Source organism: Equus asinus, chromosome 30 (assembly GCF_041296235.1).
Source record: "Equus asinus isolate D_3611 breed Donkey chromosome 30, EquAss-T2T_v2, whole genome shotgun sequence".
Lineage (NCBI taxonomy): Eukaryota > Metazoa > Chordata > Mammalia > Perissodactyla > Equidae > Equus > Equus asinus.
In genome coordinates, this window is record NC_091819.1 from 24,002,096 (window position 1) to 24,017,585 (window position 15,490).

Here is a 15,490-nt window from a genome sequence, read left to right on the forward strand (position 1 = left end):
TAAAATCCACTATAGAGCTACAGTATTCAAGACAGCGTGGTATTGGCTAAAAGATAGCGAAATAGGTCAATGGAACAGAATAAAGTGTCCAGAAATGGATCTTCATATATCATCAACTGTTTCTTCACAAAGGTCTGATAATGGGTTGAAAAGAGTTCCCCCCAAATTTACGTCCACTCAGAATCTCGGCATGTGCCCTTTTTGGAAATAGGATATTTGCAGATGTAATTAGTTAGATAAGGCCATACTGGATTAGAGTGGGCCCCAAATCCAATTCTTGTAAGAAGAGGGAAATTTGGGCACAAAGACACACGGGGAGACGCCACGTGATCATGGAGGCAGGCTAGAGTAATGCAGCTATAAGCCAAGGAGGACCAAGGGCTGCTGGGAGCCACCAGAAGCCAGGAGGAGCCTAGGAAGGATTCTTGCCTGGAGCCTGCAGAGAGAGCACGGCCTCGCCAACACCTTGATTTTAGATTTCTGGCCTCCATTGCTGTGAGAGAATACATTTCTGTTGTTTTCAGTCACCCAGTTTGTGGTAATTTGTATGGAAGCCGCAGCAAACTAATACAGGTGACAAAGTTCTTCAAAAATAAAATCTTTCAACGAGTGGTGCTGGAGATATTGGAGATCTGTATGGAAAAACATGAGCATTTATCCTTTCCTCACACCATGCACAAAATGAACTCAAAGCGGATCACAGACCTAATGAGTAGAGATAAAATTCTAGAACCTCTAAAAGAAAGGATAGGATGAAATTCTCATGATCTCAGATTTGGCAAAGATGTCTTAGATAGGACACAAACTATAGAAGAAAATATTTGATAAGTGAGACTCATTAAAAAAAAACAGCTTTTGCTCTTTGAGAGATATCAGTAAGAACATGAAAAGGCAAGCCACAAAGAAAATATTTGCAAAACGTATATTGATAAAGTGTCCAAAATATTTAATGAATTCCTACAATAAAAAGGGGAAAAAAGTCAATTTTTTTAGTGGCAAAAGATTTGGTCAGAGGCTTTACCAAAGAAGATAGAGAAATTACCAAAAGCCAATGAAAAAATGTAAAACTTCATTAGTCATTAGGGAAATGCAAATTAATACCATAATGAGATAATACTGCACATCCATGAGAATGGCAAAAATTAAAAATTGATAATACCAAGTGTTGATAGTGTAGGGGAGGAAGACATTTCCTCTACCCTCTCTGGGTTCTTCTGGCCGGAGAATGAATTAAATTCACATGAGACAGAATAACAAGAGAAATTAAACAAAGCTTTATAACGTGTATACATGGGAGAAGCTCAGGCAAGCTGAGCAACTCGCCAAAATGGCTGAAACCACCACCTTAAATATCATCTTCAGCTAACGACTGGGGGGGAGTCAGTTACAGGAGGTTACCAGACAAACACAGTAAACAGGAATAAGATTATTATGCAGATTTAAGTCCTTGCATTCTGTATTGACAGGAGTTTCTAGAAATAAGGTCATCCCCCTTGTTCCTGGTAGAGAGGGAGACAACTTTACAGATGGAGATTTCCCTTACAATGTAAATGTTTCTTAACAAAGGGTAAGCAAGTTCCACTCCTCAGAGCCTCCTTCCCTGTCCGAGTTTATTAAAAGTAACCAACCCCAAATAATCCTCATGCCAAAGAGACATATCTTGGGGTGGCCAATGCCAGTCCCTCACAATATGCATGTGGAACAACTGGAATATAGGGCTTATGGCAATGTAAAAAGTTTCAGTTATTTTAGAAACCAGGCAGTTTCTTTAAAATTTAAGCATATACTTAACCATACAATCTAGCAATTCCAAGAGAAATAAAAATACGTCCTCACAAACACCTGTATGCAAATGTCTATGGCAACTTTATATGTAAGAGTCCCAAACTAGAAACTCAAATGTCCATCAACATGTGAATGGTTAATAAAATTGTGATATATTTATAAAATAGAATATAATTCATCAGTAAAAGGAACTCATGATTACATGCAGCAACACAGATGAATCTCAAAGCATTGTACTAAGTGAAAGGAATCATATACAAAAGGCTGCACACTGTACAATTCCAGTTAAATGGCAATTCTAGAAAAAACGGAACTACAGTTGCAGGAAGTAAATCATTAATGGCCAGGGGCTAAAGATGGAGGAGGGGCCTGAGTGCAAAGTGGCACAAAGGAACTTCTCGAAATGATTAAAAATTAAAAAAAGTCTTAATTGTAGTGGTCATCACATGGCCGAACACATATGTCAAAACTCATGAAACTGTATACTTTAAATGAATGAATTTAATGAATATTAATTGTACTTCAATAAAGATAGTTTTTTTCAAAAAGAATAAAATACCAAGGAATAAATTTAAGCAAGGAGGTGAAAGATCTCTACACTGAAAACTATGACATTGATGAAGAAAATTGAAGATGACACAAATAAATGGAAAGATATTCTGCGCTCATGGCTTGGAAGAAGTAATATTGTTAAAATGTCCATAACACCCAAAGCAATCAACAGATTCAATGCAGTCCCTATCAAAATTCCAATGGTATTTTTCCACAGAAATAGAACAAAAAATCCTAAAATTTGTATGGGGCCACAAAAGACACCAAATAGCTGAAGAAATCTTGAGAAAGAAGAACAAAGCTGGAGGCGCCACACTTTCTGATTTCCAACAATATTACAAAGCTATAGTAATCAAAACAGCATCATAGTATTGGCATAAAAGTGGACACATCAATCAATGGAACAGACTGAAGAACTGAGAAATAAACCCACGTATATATGGTCAATTAATTTACAACAAAGCGACCAAATATATGCAAGGAGGAAAAGATAGTCTTTTCAATAAATGGTGTTGGGAAAACCAGACAGCCGCAGGCAAAACAATGAAACTGGACCCTTCCTTACACCACTCACAAAAATTAACTCAAAATGGATTAAAGACTTGACCGTCCAACCTGAAACCATAAAACTCCCAGAAAAAAACATAGGTGACAAACTCTTAGACAACAGTCTTGGCAATGATTTTTTTGGATTTGACACCAAAAGCAAAAATAAACCAATGGGACTACATCAAACCAAAAAACTTCTGTACATAAACGAAACCATCAACAACACATGGAATGGGAGAAAATATTTGCAAATCATATACCTGATAAGGGGTTAGTATCCAAAATATATAAAGAACTCATTCAACTCAATAGAAAAATACCAAACAATCTGATTAAAAAATAGGCAGAGGGACTAAGTAGACATTTTTCCAAAAAAGGCATACAAATAGCCAACAGGTACATAAAAAGGTGCTCAACGTCACTAATCATCAGGGAAATGCAAATCAAAACCACAATGAGCTGTCTCCTCACACCTGTTAGCATGGCTGTTACCAAAAAGACAAGAGAAGTGTTGGAGAGGATGTGGAGCCCTTCTGCACTGTTAGCGGGAAAGTGCATTGGTGCAGCCACTATGGAAAACAGTATGGAGGGTGCTCAAAAAATTGAAAATAGGGGGCCAGCCTTGTGGCCGAGTGGTTAAGCTTGCATGCTCTGTTTTGGCGGCCCGGGGGTTGGCTGGTTCAGATCCCGGCTGCAGACCTATGCACCGCTCATCAGGCCATGCTGAGGTGGCGTCCCACATGCCACAATTAGAAGGACCCACAACTAAAATATACAACTATGTACTGGGGGGCTTTGGGGAGAAGAAGGAAAAAATTAAAAATAAATAAATAAAACTACCATATGATCCAGCAATCCGACTTCTAGGTGTTTTTCTGAAGAAAACCAAATCACTATCTTGAAAAGGTATCTGCACCCCCATGTTCACTGCAGCATTATTTACAATAGCCAAGACATGGAAACAACCTAAGCATCCATCGATGGATGAATAGATAAAGAAAATGTAGTGTATATATATATATATATATATATATATACAATGAAATATTATTCAGCCATAAAAAAGAAGAAAATCTTGCCACTCGCGACAACATGGATGGACCTTGAGGGCATTATGCTTAGTGAAATTAGTCAAATAGACAGATAAATACTGTATGATCTCATTTATATATGGAATCTAAAAGCAAAAAACAAAAAAAGGAGATTCTACACTTGAAACTAATGTAATATTGTCTGTCAACTATACTTACATTTAAAAAGAAAGGAGAGCCTAGATACAAAGAACAGATTGGCAGTTGCCAGAACGGGGAGTGGGGAGTGGGTGAAATGGGTGAAGAGAGTCAAAAGGTCCAAACTTCTAGCTATAAAATAAATCAGTCCTGGGGATGCAATGTACAGCATGGTGACCATAGTCAATCATACTGTACAGTATACTGTGAAAGTTGCTAAGAAAGTAGATCTTAAAAGTTCTCATCACAAGAAAAAATAATTTGTAACTATATGAGGTGATGGATATTAATTAAACTTATTGTGGTGATCATTTGCAAAAATACACATATATCAAATCATTATGTTGTATGCTTAAAATTAATACAACGTGGTGCTGGCCCCATGGCCAAGTTGTTAAGTTTGTGCACGCACTCTGCTTTGGTGGCCTGGGGTTTCCCTGGTTTGGATGCTGGGCGCAGACCTAGCACCACTCATCAGGCCATGCTGAGGTGGCGTCCCACATGTCACAACGAGAGGCACTCACAACCAGAATATTCAACTATGTACTGGGGGCCTTGGGGAGAAGAAGGAAAAAAATTATGAATTAAAAAAAAATTAGTACAATGTTATATGTCAATTCTATCTCAGTTTATAAAAAGATAGTTTTAAAAGAATGCAAGAATTACGCTGTAAAGAAATCTGATTATCTTTGTCAACAGCTTTTCCTCTCATCCCCAAATGACGATAACCATCTATTTTTTGCTAACCGCCTATTAAGATACTGCGGAATTCACACACTGTAGTGTAGGGACACATTTCACATAGTTGATTATAGGATGGTGAGTAGGAAGAAATTAGAAATGTAGTTCTATGATGTCTTGGCTTATCTGATATACAGATAATTGATCCTCAAAGACATTTCGATGGAAAACTACAGAAAAACTGTACAGCTAACAAAATTTATAGAATGATTCTATTCTCCAGGATTTTATTTCATGAAGTTCTGTATTACTTGTTTGAAGTTTTCAATCCATAAAAATTGACAATAAAAATATTTCCCCAAATTTCTAGCTAGCACAGAGAAGAAAAGACAGCAAAACTAGTTACTGTACTAAGCTAATAGCTCCTAAGGCAGCGTAGATAGTCGTCATATAAATACATTTTTCTGGTAGAAGTATGACCACAATGTTCTGGGAAACCACTGGTTAAATTCCACGTTTTAGGCCTGGAGCTCCCCTAACACTTGTAATATAATAATTTTTATTCCTTTCTCATAAGAAATGAATATTTAAGAAAATTTGTTGCATCTACTGTCCTTATATAAATCACACTAAGTTGGTATCTGTATCTTTCTCAGAAATAAAAAATTATATAAATCACACAAATGTACATATTGTAACAAATGAGTAACGCTTACTACTGTTTTATTGCTATTAGAGAGTAGAGAAGAATGTACTTTTAAAACAGCCTCAAATAAGAGAATTATTGCTCGCTATGGCCATGGCCCTGATAGCAAGAGAGCCAGCTCACACCCTCTCCTTCAAGCAATTGTGGGCACAAGCGCCTGTGTCTCCCACTTAAAAAGAAAGTGTGCACGTGCATATGGGTGTGTTGGAGAAATGCTTCAGAAATGCCGGGTCTTGTGAAGAAAGAAGAATTCAACAGCACAGGGCTAAAATTACCATGGGAATTTTGTGTTGTTACTATTTGGATTAAAGGGTAAAGAAAAAGGAGAAAACGCTTTGACTTGTTTCTGCCCCTTGATGCCTTGAAATTTTTGTCCAATTGCTGAATTTTATTTATTTATTTTTAATTTTTTTTTAAGATTTTATTTTTTACTTTTTCTCCCAAAGCTCCCCAGTACATAGTTGTGTATTTTTCAGTTGTGTGTCCTTCTAGTTGTGGCATATGGGATGCCGCCTCAGCATGGTTTGATGAGTGGTGCCATGTCCGCATCCCAGGCTTCGAACTGGCGAAATCCTGGGCTGCCGGAGCAGAGAGCGTGAACTTAACCACTTGGCCACGGGGCCAGCACCATAATTGCTGAATTTTAAAGACTTTAGCCTACGCTTGGGCAAGTTTGTAAATTACGCAAATTCATTGTTGATGGCTGCTACCTAGTGGAAGATCCATGGTCATCCACCATTATCAGTGTTTTCCAAATTGATAAATCTCTTTTTGGTTTCCAGCTTTATTCCATTGGTTCTAAGGCAGCATCTGAGTTATACTTCAAGTCAGTCCTATGATACTAATGAAGGTGGAATTCATTAAACCAGAATATTAGATTTTAAGCGTATTATGAAAAGCCTGAGCTGAACACGATGCCTGCCATCTTCTTTCCAGAGAGATGTCTTCCGTGATCTTGGTGGGGGAATTCTGGACAGTGCTTGGCAAGGCTATAATGCTACCCTCCTGGCCTATGGCCAGACCGGCTCTGGAAAGAGCTATTCCATGATTGGGTTTGGTGCAAACAAGGGTCTCATTCCGAGTGTGTGTGAAGAGCTCTTTCAAGCAATTGAGAACCGAGAGAGAAACCAAGAATACCAGGTATGTATTATTCTAGCATCCCTTCCTTAAAGAAGTTTTTTCATTTTGGAACTCCCCCACCCCAAATGGAAGTTATAGGCATCTCTGTTTTAGGATAATGCTAATTTTCCATACCGAAATCTTTACACGTTTACAAAATCGAGTCACAGCTAAATAAAATTGAATTTTTCTGGTTCTATGGAGACAAACTCAGGGAAATACTTTTGAAGGCATTTTGAGTATCGTAGAAGCAGACATCTTCAATCCTAATACTAACAGGGGATTCTTATTGAGGCTTATAACACAAAACCCTGGCTGACTCAAGTCTACGTTTCCTTTGCTTCCCTCTTCTACCAAGGTTGTGGGTGTGTTCCCATCTTAATTTACTGATTTTTTCCTAAATAAAGAATGTTATTTTGTTTCTTAAGTGTCCCAGTATAGCTTCTCACTTGCCCCAGCATAGAAAGCCCAAGACTGAATTTTAGATTCATTGAAGGTTGGTGACATTTTCAAGATGGTGAGTAAACATTAATGTAATTAGCTTTGAAACATGACAGTAAAGGGGGCCGGCCCCATGGCCAAGTGGTGGGGTTCACACTCTCTGCTTTGGTGGCCCACAACTAAAGGACCCACAACTAAAATATGCAACTATGTACTGGGGGGCTTTGGGAAGAAGAAGGAAGAATTTAAAAATCTTAAAAAAAAAAAAGACAAAATGTGAATAAATACCTGTAAGCATAGTTTGTTTCTGCTTCCTCTAAATGGCAGAAGAGTTTAAATTTGTGTTATGAAAAGTCAACATTGCATCATCTTTTTTATCTTTTTTCTGATTTTAAAAATAATGCATTCAAGTTAGAGAACAGAAATTACTCATAATCACCCAACTAAATACTATTAACATTTCAGTATATTTCTTTCTAATATTTTAATTAAAAGTTTATCAAAGTAATACAAGTATCGTTTAAAAACGATAAAAGCCAGAGAAAGGAAAGCCTATATCCACATGAAAACTTATCCAGGAATATTCCACAGCAACATATTCACAGTGGCCAAAAAGTAGGATCAACCTGAATGTCCATCAACTGATGAATGGATGAATACAATGTGGTATGTCCATCCAGTGGAATATTACTCATCAGAAAAAAGGAACATAGCATCTGATGCATGCTACAACATGGATGGACCTTGAAAACATTGTGCGAAGTGAAAGAAGCCAGACACAAAAGATCACATATTATTTGATTCCATTTATATGAAATGGCCAGAATGGGAAATCTACAGAGACAGAAAGTACATTAGTGATGGCCTAGGGCTGGCATGAGGGGCAGAGGAGGGGAGAAGGTAGAGAATGGGAAGTGACTGCTAATGGGTGTCTTTTATGGGGAGACCAAGTGCTCTAAATGTAGTTGTGGTGATGGTTGCACAGCTCTGTGAATATACTGAAGACCATTGGATTGCACGCTTTAAATGGGTGAACTGTGTGATATGTCTGTCATCTCTCAACAGAGCTCTTTAAAAAATGGTCCTGAGAGGCTTATAATGGAAACCACCGGTCTCCTGCCTGTCCCTCCTCCCCTTTCCATGCCACCCCGCAGGTCACCTTCTTCAACTCTTTAGCTGTTGGCCCTAGTCTCTATCTCCATATTTTAAAATAATTTTGGTTTATCTTTTTTTAGAGAAATATTTTTAGACATATCTACTCTCTTCCCACCGTGGCAGAAGAGAATTTCACTCTGTCGTGCTAACACCCCCACCACGATACTTTTTCCCACACACCCCCTGCATTGTTAGTAAGTTTGGTTAAATCAGTAGTGTTTAGCATTTCAGTTGTGCAAATATTGTTCACTGCTGAGCCAAGTAATACATACATCCTTTCCACACTTTTTCTTCGAGTTCTGAACTGCCTCTTGTGTGTATGTCTAGTTTCTACAAATCTCTCTCTCTGTTTTTCTGAATGCTCCAAACCACTGTCACCTGCCTATTAAAAATATTTTCCATACACTCAACTTATGAGTTCCATTATTTTGGGGGGGATGGGGGTGTCTCAATCAGCAAGAGTCTTTTATTCTCCTGCCACAGTTTGGAGCAGTGTTTCTCCAAGGCTACTGCAAAACTGTCATTCTGGAACCTTATTTCAACATTCTTCTTTGTTAGTGCCTCAGACAACCAGATCCAATATATTCCCTGTCTTGGTTTACCCTCTCCTTTTGATGCAACTTCTTTAGAAAAATGTGCATCAAGGGTACATTGTTTGCATCCTCGCATAGCTGAAAATATCTTTTCTTACCTCCACACTTGACTGCAGTTTGTCTGGAATAGAATTCAGATCTCTGAGAATATTGAGGACATCACTCCATCATCTTTTAACTTCCAGTGTTGCAGCTGAGAAGTCTGGTGAGATTCTGATTCCCAGTTCTTTGTATGTGACCTTTTGGATTGCCAACTTCTCTCTCAGCTTTTAGGATCTTCTCTTTATGCTCGATGTTCTGATGTGCCTGAGTGTGAGCCTTTTTTCACTCATCATGCTGGACACTCAGTGGATCCTTTTCAATCTGGAGATTGCTGCCCTTCAATTCCGGGAAGTTTTTCTATCACTGTTTCTTTTACAACGTTCTTCCCTCTGTTTCTTACGTTTTCCATGTCTGGAACTCTTATTCATTGGATTTGGGACCTCTTGTACTAATGTTCTGATTTTATTCTCTTACTTCCTGTTTTCCATTTGTTGGTCTTTTTTTCTGCATTCTAGAAGATTCCCTCAACTATATTTCATAGCCCTTCTACTACAATTTTCTTCTGGCTATCTTTTATTTGTTTAATTTACAAACACTCTTATTCTCTGGTTGTTCCTTTTTAATAGCATCCTGTTTTGTCATGGATATAATTCTTTATCTCTCTGAAGCTATTATTAATAGGGCTTTGAAAAATGTTTTCTTGTACTCTCTGCATTGTCTGTTTTCTCTGAGTTCCTTTTTTCTCTTGTTTGTTTTGATCTCTCTTTCAAATTGGAGACTTTCCTCGTCTGCTCATCTTTGGCCATTTGTTTATTTTAAATCATGAGACACTCTGAAGCTAGCTGGAAGCTCTGGGTACGTGAGGTTTGACTGTCAAGACACACAGGGTGACTAACAGACAAGCCAGCTTTTTCAGAGGTGCGGGATGATGGCAGAAAATGTTGGTCTCTTAGGGCCTTTTCTCTAGACTAGAGTCGTTCAGATTCCTCCACTCTCCTGTTTAAGAGGTGCACACTTGGCTAGCAGTGTTCCAAAAGCACAGGAGGCTAAAGTTGGAGAGTGAATAATGAAGAACACCTTTTTCTGTTCCCAGTTGAGACTGAAACACAAACACACAGTCTTGTATCTGTTTTTAATTTATATTGAAAACTTCATATCATTAAAGTGATTATTTGAGAATCTCATATTGCATGTAAAATAGAGCTTTACTATACTTAATATTAGCTTTCCTTTGTTGGACATTATGTTGTTTTCATATTAAATTTTTTCAAAGATAACTGTTTCAAGAGAATCTAATTTACTTTATGTTCTTTTCTGCGCAGGTTACATTCAGTATGCTGGAAATTTACAATGAACAGGTAAGAGTGATTCTATTTTCTGACACACAAATCTGAGTGACGCTCAGCAGCTTAATAAACATCAGGGGCTCCCCTTCACCCATCCCAGAGACGATGTCACAACTCCAGCCTGGCCTTGACTGTCCAGCCCTAACCAACCTCATTTTAGGTCCAGCTTCATTTTGTGTTCCTTTATCTTCACACATCTATGCTTCAGCCACATAGAACGAACCGTCCTTTCCCGAACATGTCTGCCCTTAAAGAAACCACTAAATTTCCAAATCCAGTTCAAATATCAGCTCCTCTACACGTCCTGAGGCAGGTGGCTCCAGTCAGCACGGTGTTGTAAAAAGATTTTTCTTCAAAGGGCCACAAAGTGAATATTTTAGGCTTCGAGGGCCATAGCATCTCTGTTGCATCCCCTCAGCTCTGCCACGGCAGCACAGAAGCAGCCACGGACGCCATGAGGGTGAGCGGGCTGTGTGCCATAGAACAGGACCTAAAGGACTTCACTCAAGCTTGAATGTCACATAATTTTCACCTGTCAGGAAATAGTTCTCTTCTGACTTTTTTCAGTCATTTCAAAATGTGAAAAACCTTCTTACCTCAAGGATCATACAAATACAGGTGGCGGGCTGAATTGGGCCCAAGGCTATAGTTTGCCTACTCCTAGAAATAGAAAGAACGTGGTTTCAAACCCCAGTTCTCTCATTTACTAGCTGTGTGGCTTTGGCAAATCACTCTAAGAGCTCGGTCTGCTCATTTATGAAAGAGAATTTAAAATAAGACATAAAGGAAACACACTAAGATACACTAAATTCTGAATTTCTAATGCAGGGCCTGGAAAATACTAGATAGTCAGCAAATGTTCTTTCATTCTGCCCTTTCCTTTTTGCATTTATTATACTGTAAAATTTTATTTACATATTTATATCCTCAAAACAGGTAATGGTTTCCTTGTGAGTCCTGAAAGCACGATTTGCTGCACTTAGAGCAGGATTTGGTTTAGAAAGGGCGCTCCCTAGTGTTTGCTGACGGGATAGGTCGACAAAGGCATCTGTAATTGTAAGTTTCTCTTGGGCAGAGACCACATCCTAATAGTTTTTGTGTAACTCCAAGCAGTATCTACAGCCTTGCACTTAATCGTCACTAAATACATATTATTAAGGCAATAAATCTGTCAGTGATTTTCTCTTTATATTAAGGAGAGAGAATATCCATGTGTTTCTTGTATGTTTCCCTGAGTCATTTATTACCACTGAAAGTTAACAGTAAATTCAAACGGGTTATTATGTTAAAGTCACTGATTAAGTTTTGATTTCTTTCAAGTCTGTGAGCTTGGAAGACAGTACGGCTCCTTTTTCACACCAATAACTTGAGGAGGAAACTTTACTTCCTTTATGACCGGGTTCTTGTGGGGAAGACTGCGAGGAGCGGGGTCTCACTGTGGTCTCCCTACTGATACCTGTTTACCACGACGCTCTCTCTGGAATTCTGTTTTCTCATCTCTAAAATAAGAACACGGGACATCCTAAGAACCTTTTCACGTCTTGTATTCTATGAGTCGCTGGTGTTTTTCCATCAGGTACTTCAACAGTCAATTAAAGTGAAGTGTGTTAGATATAGTTAATATTTCAGACATCATACCAGATTCTGAGGATGAATAAAACCTAAGACGCGATTCCTGCCAGGGAGAAGTTTGGTGGAAGATAAAACACCTGCTCCAAACTTTAATGAAATACTATGTGTGCTGCACGAGTGGTGAAAAGAAAGGTGTAGAAGAGGCGGGGCCGGCCTGGTGGCGGAGCCGTTAAGTTCCTACGTTCTGCTTTGGCGGCCTGGGATTCGCTGGCTCGGATCCCGGGTGCGGACATGGCACCGCTTGGCAAGCGATGTTGTGGTAGGCGTCCCACATATAAAGTAGAGGAAGATGGGCATGGATGTTAGCTCGGGGCCAGGTTTCCTTAGCAAAAAGAAGAGGATTGGCAGCAGATGTTAGCTCACGGCTGATCCTCCTCCTCCTCAAAAAAAAAGAAAGGCGTAGAAGAGGGAGTGACTGATACTGCCTGGGATGTTTGTGGTTTGTCAACAGAGGAGTTAGAATGGGCCTTGAAAGATGTTTATGAGTTTGGTGACGCAGTGGATGAGTTGAGCGTGGTGAGTGCAAATAGGGGCACTTTAGGTAGCAGGATTACTATGAACAAGTCCAGGACCTATGGAAGTACGCGGCAGTTAAGGGAACAGAGAGTGCCCTGTGCAGCGAGTTGGGGACGTGGGGGGAGGTGAAGGGGGAAGCATGAGGAGGTGAAACTCTACATAGGTTGCCGAAAAGTAAAGGGCCGTCGTCTCGTAGGCAATGGAGGATGAAGGAAGGATTTTGGATAGGGGAATAAGGTCATCAGATTGGGGTTTTAGAAGATTTCTCTAGCAGCAGAGTGAAGTTGGATTTGAAGCAGCACCACGTAGAGGCAGAGCCAGGAGAGTCTCACGAGAGCCTAGGTGAGTGATGCAGGTCTTGTGAGAAGCATCAGTTCAATCTCCAGGTACAGCCTGGACGGTCCCTGTCCAGGCTCTGCCCTTGTCTCTGGGCCCCTACACTTCCAGCCCAGCCAAACAAACCTACTTACATTTTTCTACTGAGCTTTATTCACCCGCATCTCCAGCCTGATTCGACTTCCTACAGTTTATGCGACTCAGCGGAAGTTATGGAACAGGCTTCCCAGCTAAGGCAGAGTTGTCTCTTTTTGATGTTCCCTTGTCTCTGGCCGTTCTGTCCACCATCCTAATTGTGCCCAGACTTCAATTTGGGATCTTGTCTTGACTCTAGGACTTAAAGCCATAGAAAGTCGAGCTGGGGGAGGTCTTAGAGATCATTTAATCCATCCCCATCCCATTACGAGGAGAAAACTGGGAATGTAAGAGTTTCCAAAACTCTCCCAGTTTGGAGGTGGAACCAGGACTAAGCACCCAGGTCTTCTGACTCCCAGCCCAGATCTCTCTACACCGTCTAACCCCGACTACCCCCTGGCGGGCCTCTGACTCTCCCAGGCCCCCGTAGCATGACCCTACTTCATCTTGTCAGAAGCAGCTTTTTGCGGGCAGAGGCGACATGGGCTTTTCCCTGAGCCCACTGTCTGAGTGTGACATCACCCAAGTCTCCAACAATAATAAGATCCGAAGAACTACCCGGATTCTCTTGCTGGGTTTGGCTGTAGCAAACTGGTGTTTGGGCTGAACGTTCCCCGTGGCGGTAGAGATGCAGGATGATGGCATCTAACCTGGGCAGAACGGGTCCTCTGCTTCCATTACGTACTTTGAATGTTACTAACTTCTAGTTATTTTTATTTTCTTTTATCCCTGTTCTCAGGAAAGTGGGACTTCATTACTTTGTAATACAAAATTTCTGGTAATTCAGAAAGAGGCTAGGATGACTTATTTTTATATTATCCACAAAGGAGTTGCTAACAAATGAGTGAACGAGATTGCTAGGAGAATATTTACGTTAATAAGAGAACCGTGTTTTCAAGCACAAAAGCTTTAGAAGCCCCCTTTTAAAGTCAGACAACTGTAGCCACCTCCTAAAATGTTTTCTCATGCCACAAAAGCAGTTCCCTCGATACCCTACATGCCGTGTATGCAGCACTGTTTGTCAGCCTGGCTCGTTACCCCATTCTCTCAACAAGCATTCACTGAGTGCCTGCTGTGTGTCAGGAACTCTGCTGAGATTTACTAGTAAAAAGACACGGTCCCACGCTAAGGCAGTTCATGGTCTGGTTGGAGTGCTTTAGGTGTGTACTTAAAACAATACAACTGAATTTCTAAAAAAATTGTGCTTCTGATTTCACTAATTACAACAGGTTTTCATATTTTCTTGCCTCCCATTTCTCTGATTCTTTCTTAGCTAAATTATGAGGTTGTCTAGCACCTACGGAAATTTAACATTTATTCATTCATCCAATAAACATTTATTGAGCACCTCATATATTCTAGGCAGAGACATACCAGCGAAGTAAACAAAAATCCCTGCCTCTCTGAAGTCTCCGTTATTTGTTCTCTTTTCCTCAGGTAAGAGATCTGCTGTCTAGAACCAAGAAACCTGGAGGCCTAAAAGTAAGAGAAGACCAGCAGCTGGGCTTTTATGTGGACGGTCTGAAGTCAGTGCCTTGTGAGAACTATGCACAAATCGAGAGGCTGATGGAACAAGGAACGAGACTAAGGACCATGGCTTCGACCAACATGAACGCCAGCAGCAGCCGATCGCACATGGTCATTACCATTCAGTTCAAGCAGGTGAGGTTCTAGTGAATGCCACTGTCCTGATCCCCTACCAAGGGTGGCCCTTGGGAAGGGTTCCCAGTAGTGTAACGGGCTGGTGAGTATTACGAGATCCTTTCAGATTTGACCTATGGACTTGGGTGGCCACTTCCCACCATACACTATAGGGTCAGAAACAGGAGAAAGTGAGGCATTTGCCCTTTTCCTACCTCCCACCACATCCATGCACCACCATGGCATAAGTGGGCCCATTACTAATGGTGGGGCTGTAGCAAAGTCCACAGATCCCAGAAGTGCCCATGGGACTAAAGGCTGCTTTCCCTCAAGTAAAGTCCATGCTCTTAGGAATGAATTTTTACCCCAAGCTGATCACACTGGAGATCTGAGTGCAACTCCATGGTTCATCATGGAGAACTCTTCCAGTAGCCTTTCTGTGCATCACCAACAGAGTGATGACCAGCTTTCAGATCCACAAGCCTAGGGAACCAACAGATGCTGAAGTACCTTTCAGATATTTGAAAGTACCAAAATAAAGTCTTTGAAACCAGGTAATCCATGTAACTCTCCACTAACTAGAATCTTTGATAAACTAGAGCACACTTTTCTCCTCCATCCTCCTTGGTGGGTATCAGCAAGTGATGTCTACAATATCCCCAGTTTGAGTCAGAAATGGTTATTCACAAAGCCTGGGTAAACGTTACAGTTAGCTACAATCTCACCACCTCCGTCCCTAAGCCACAGCAAGTAATAGATAAAATAGTAATAAATGAAGATTGTCCTGCTCTTACCAGGAATAGTGGAAAAACACTGGACCTTGTATGGCTCTTTGTTTACCAACTTTGAAGCTTTGAGAAATAACTTTCCCTTCCCGAGTCTCGGTTTCCTCTTCTGTAAAATGAGACGAGTAGCTGTACTCACAGGGGTGTTGGGAGGCTTAAATAAGACACCGCATTTTAAAGATCTTTGTCAACTTTTTAGTGCCATTCACTTGATTTTACAACGTTAGTGAAATTCATAAACTTTATA

The 15,490-nt window shown here is 40.2% G+C and overlaps 1 protein-coding gene across 1 annotated transcript in view; it reads left to right on the plus strand.

Annotated features, from left to right (window-relative positions):
• LOC106846362 (kinesin-like protein KIF28P) overlaps positions 1-15,490 on the plus strand; it is a 52,110-nt gene that overhangs the window by 5,310 nt on the left and 31,310 nt on the right. Inside the window, exons 3-5 of the mRNA XM_070501427.1 lie at positions 6,439-6,642; positions 10,175-10,210; positions 14,255-14,479. Coding sequence (XP_070357528.1) covers positions 6,439-6,642; positions 10,175-10,210; positions 14,255-14,479 — 465 coding nt within the window. The remainder of the gene's footprint in view (positions 1-6,438; positions 6,643-10,174; positions 10,211-14,254; positions 14,480-15,490) is intronic.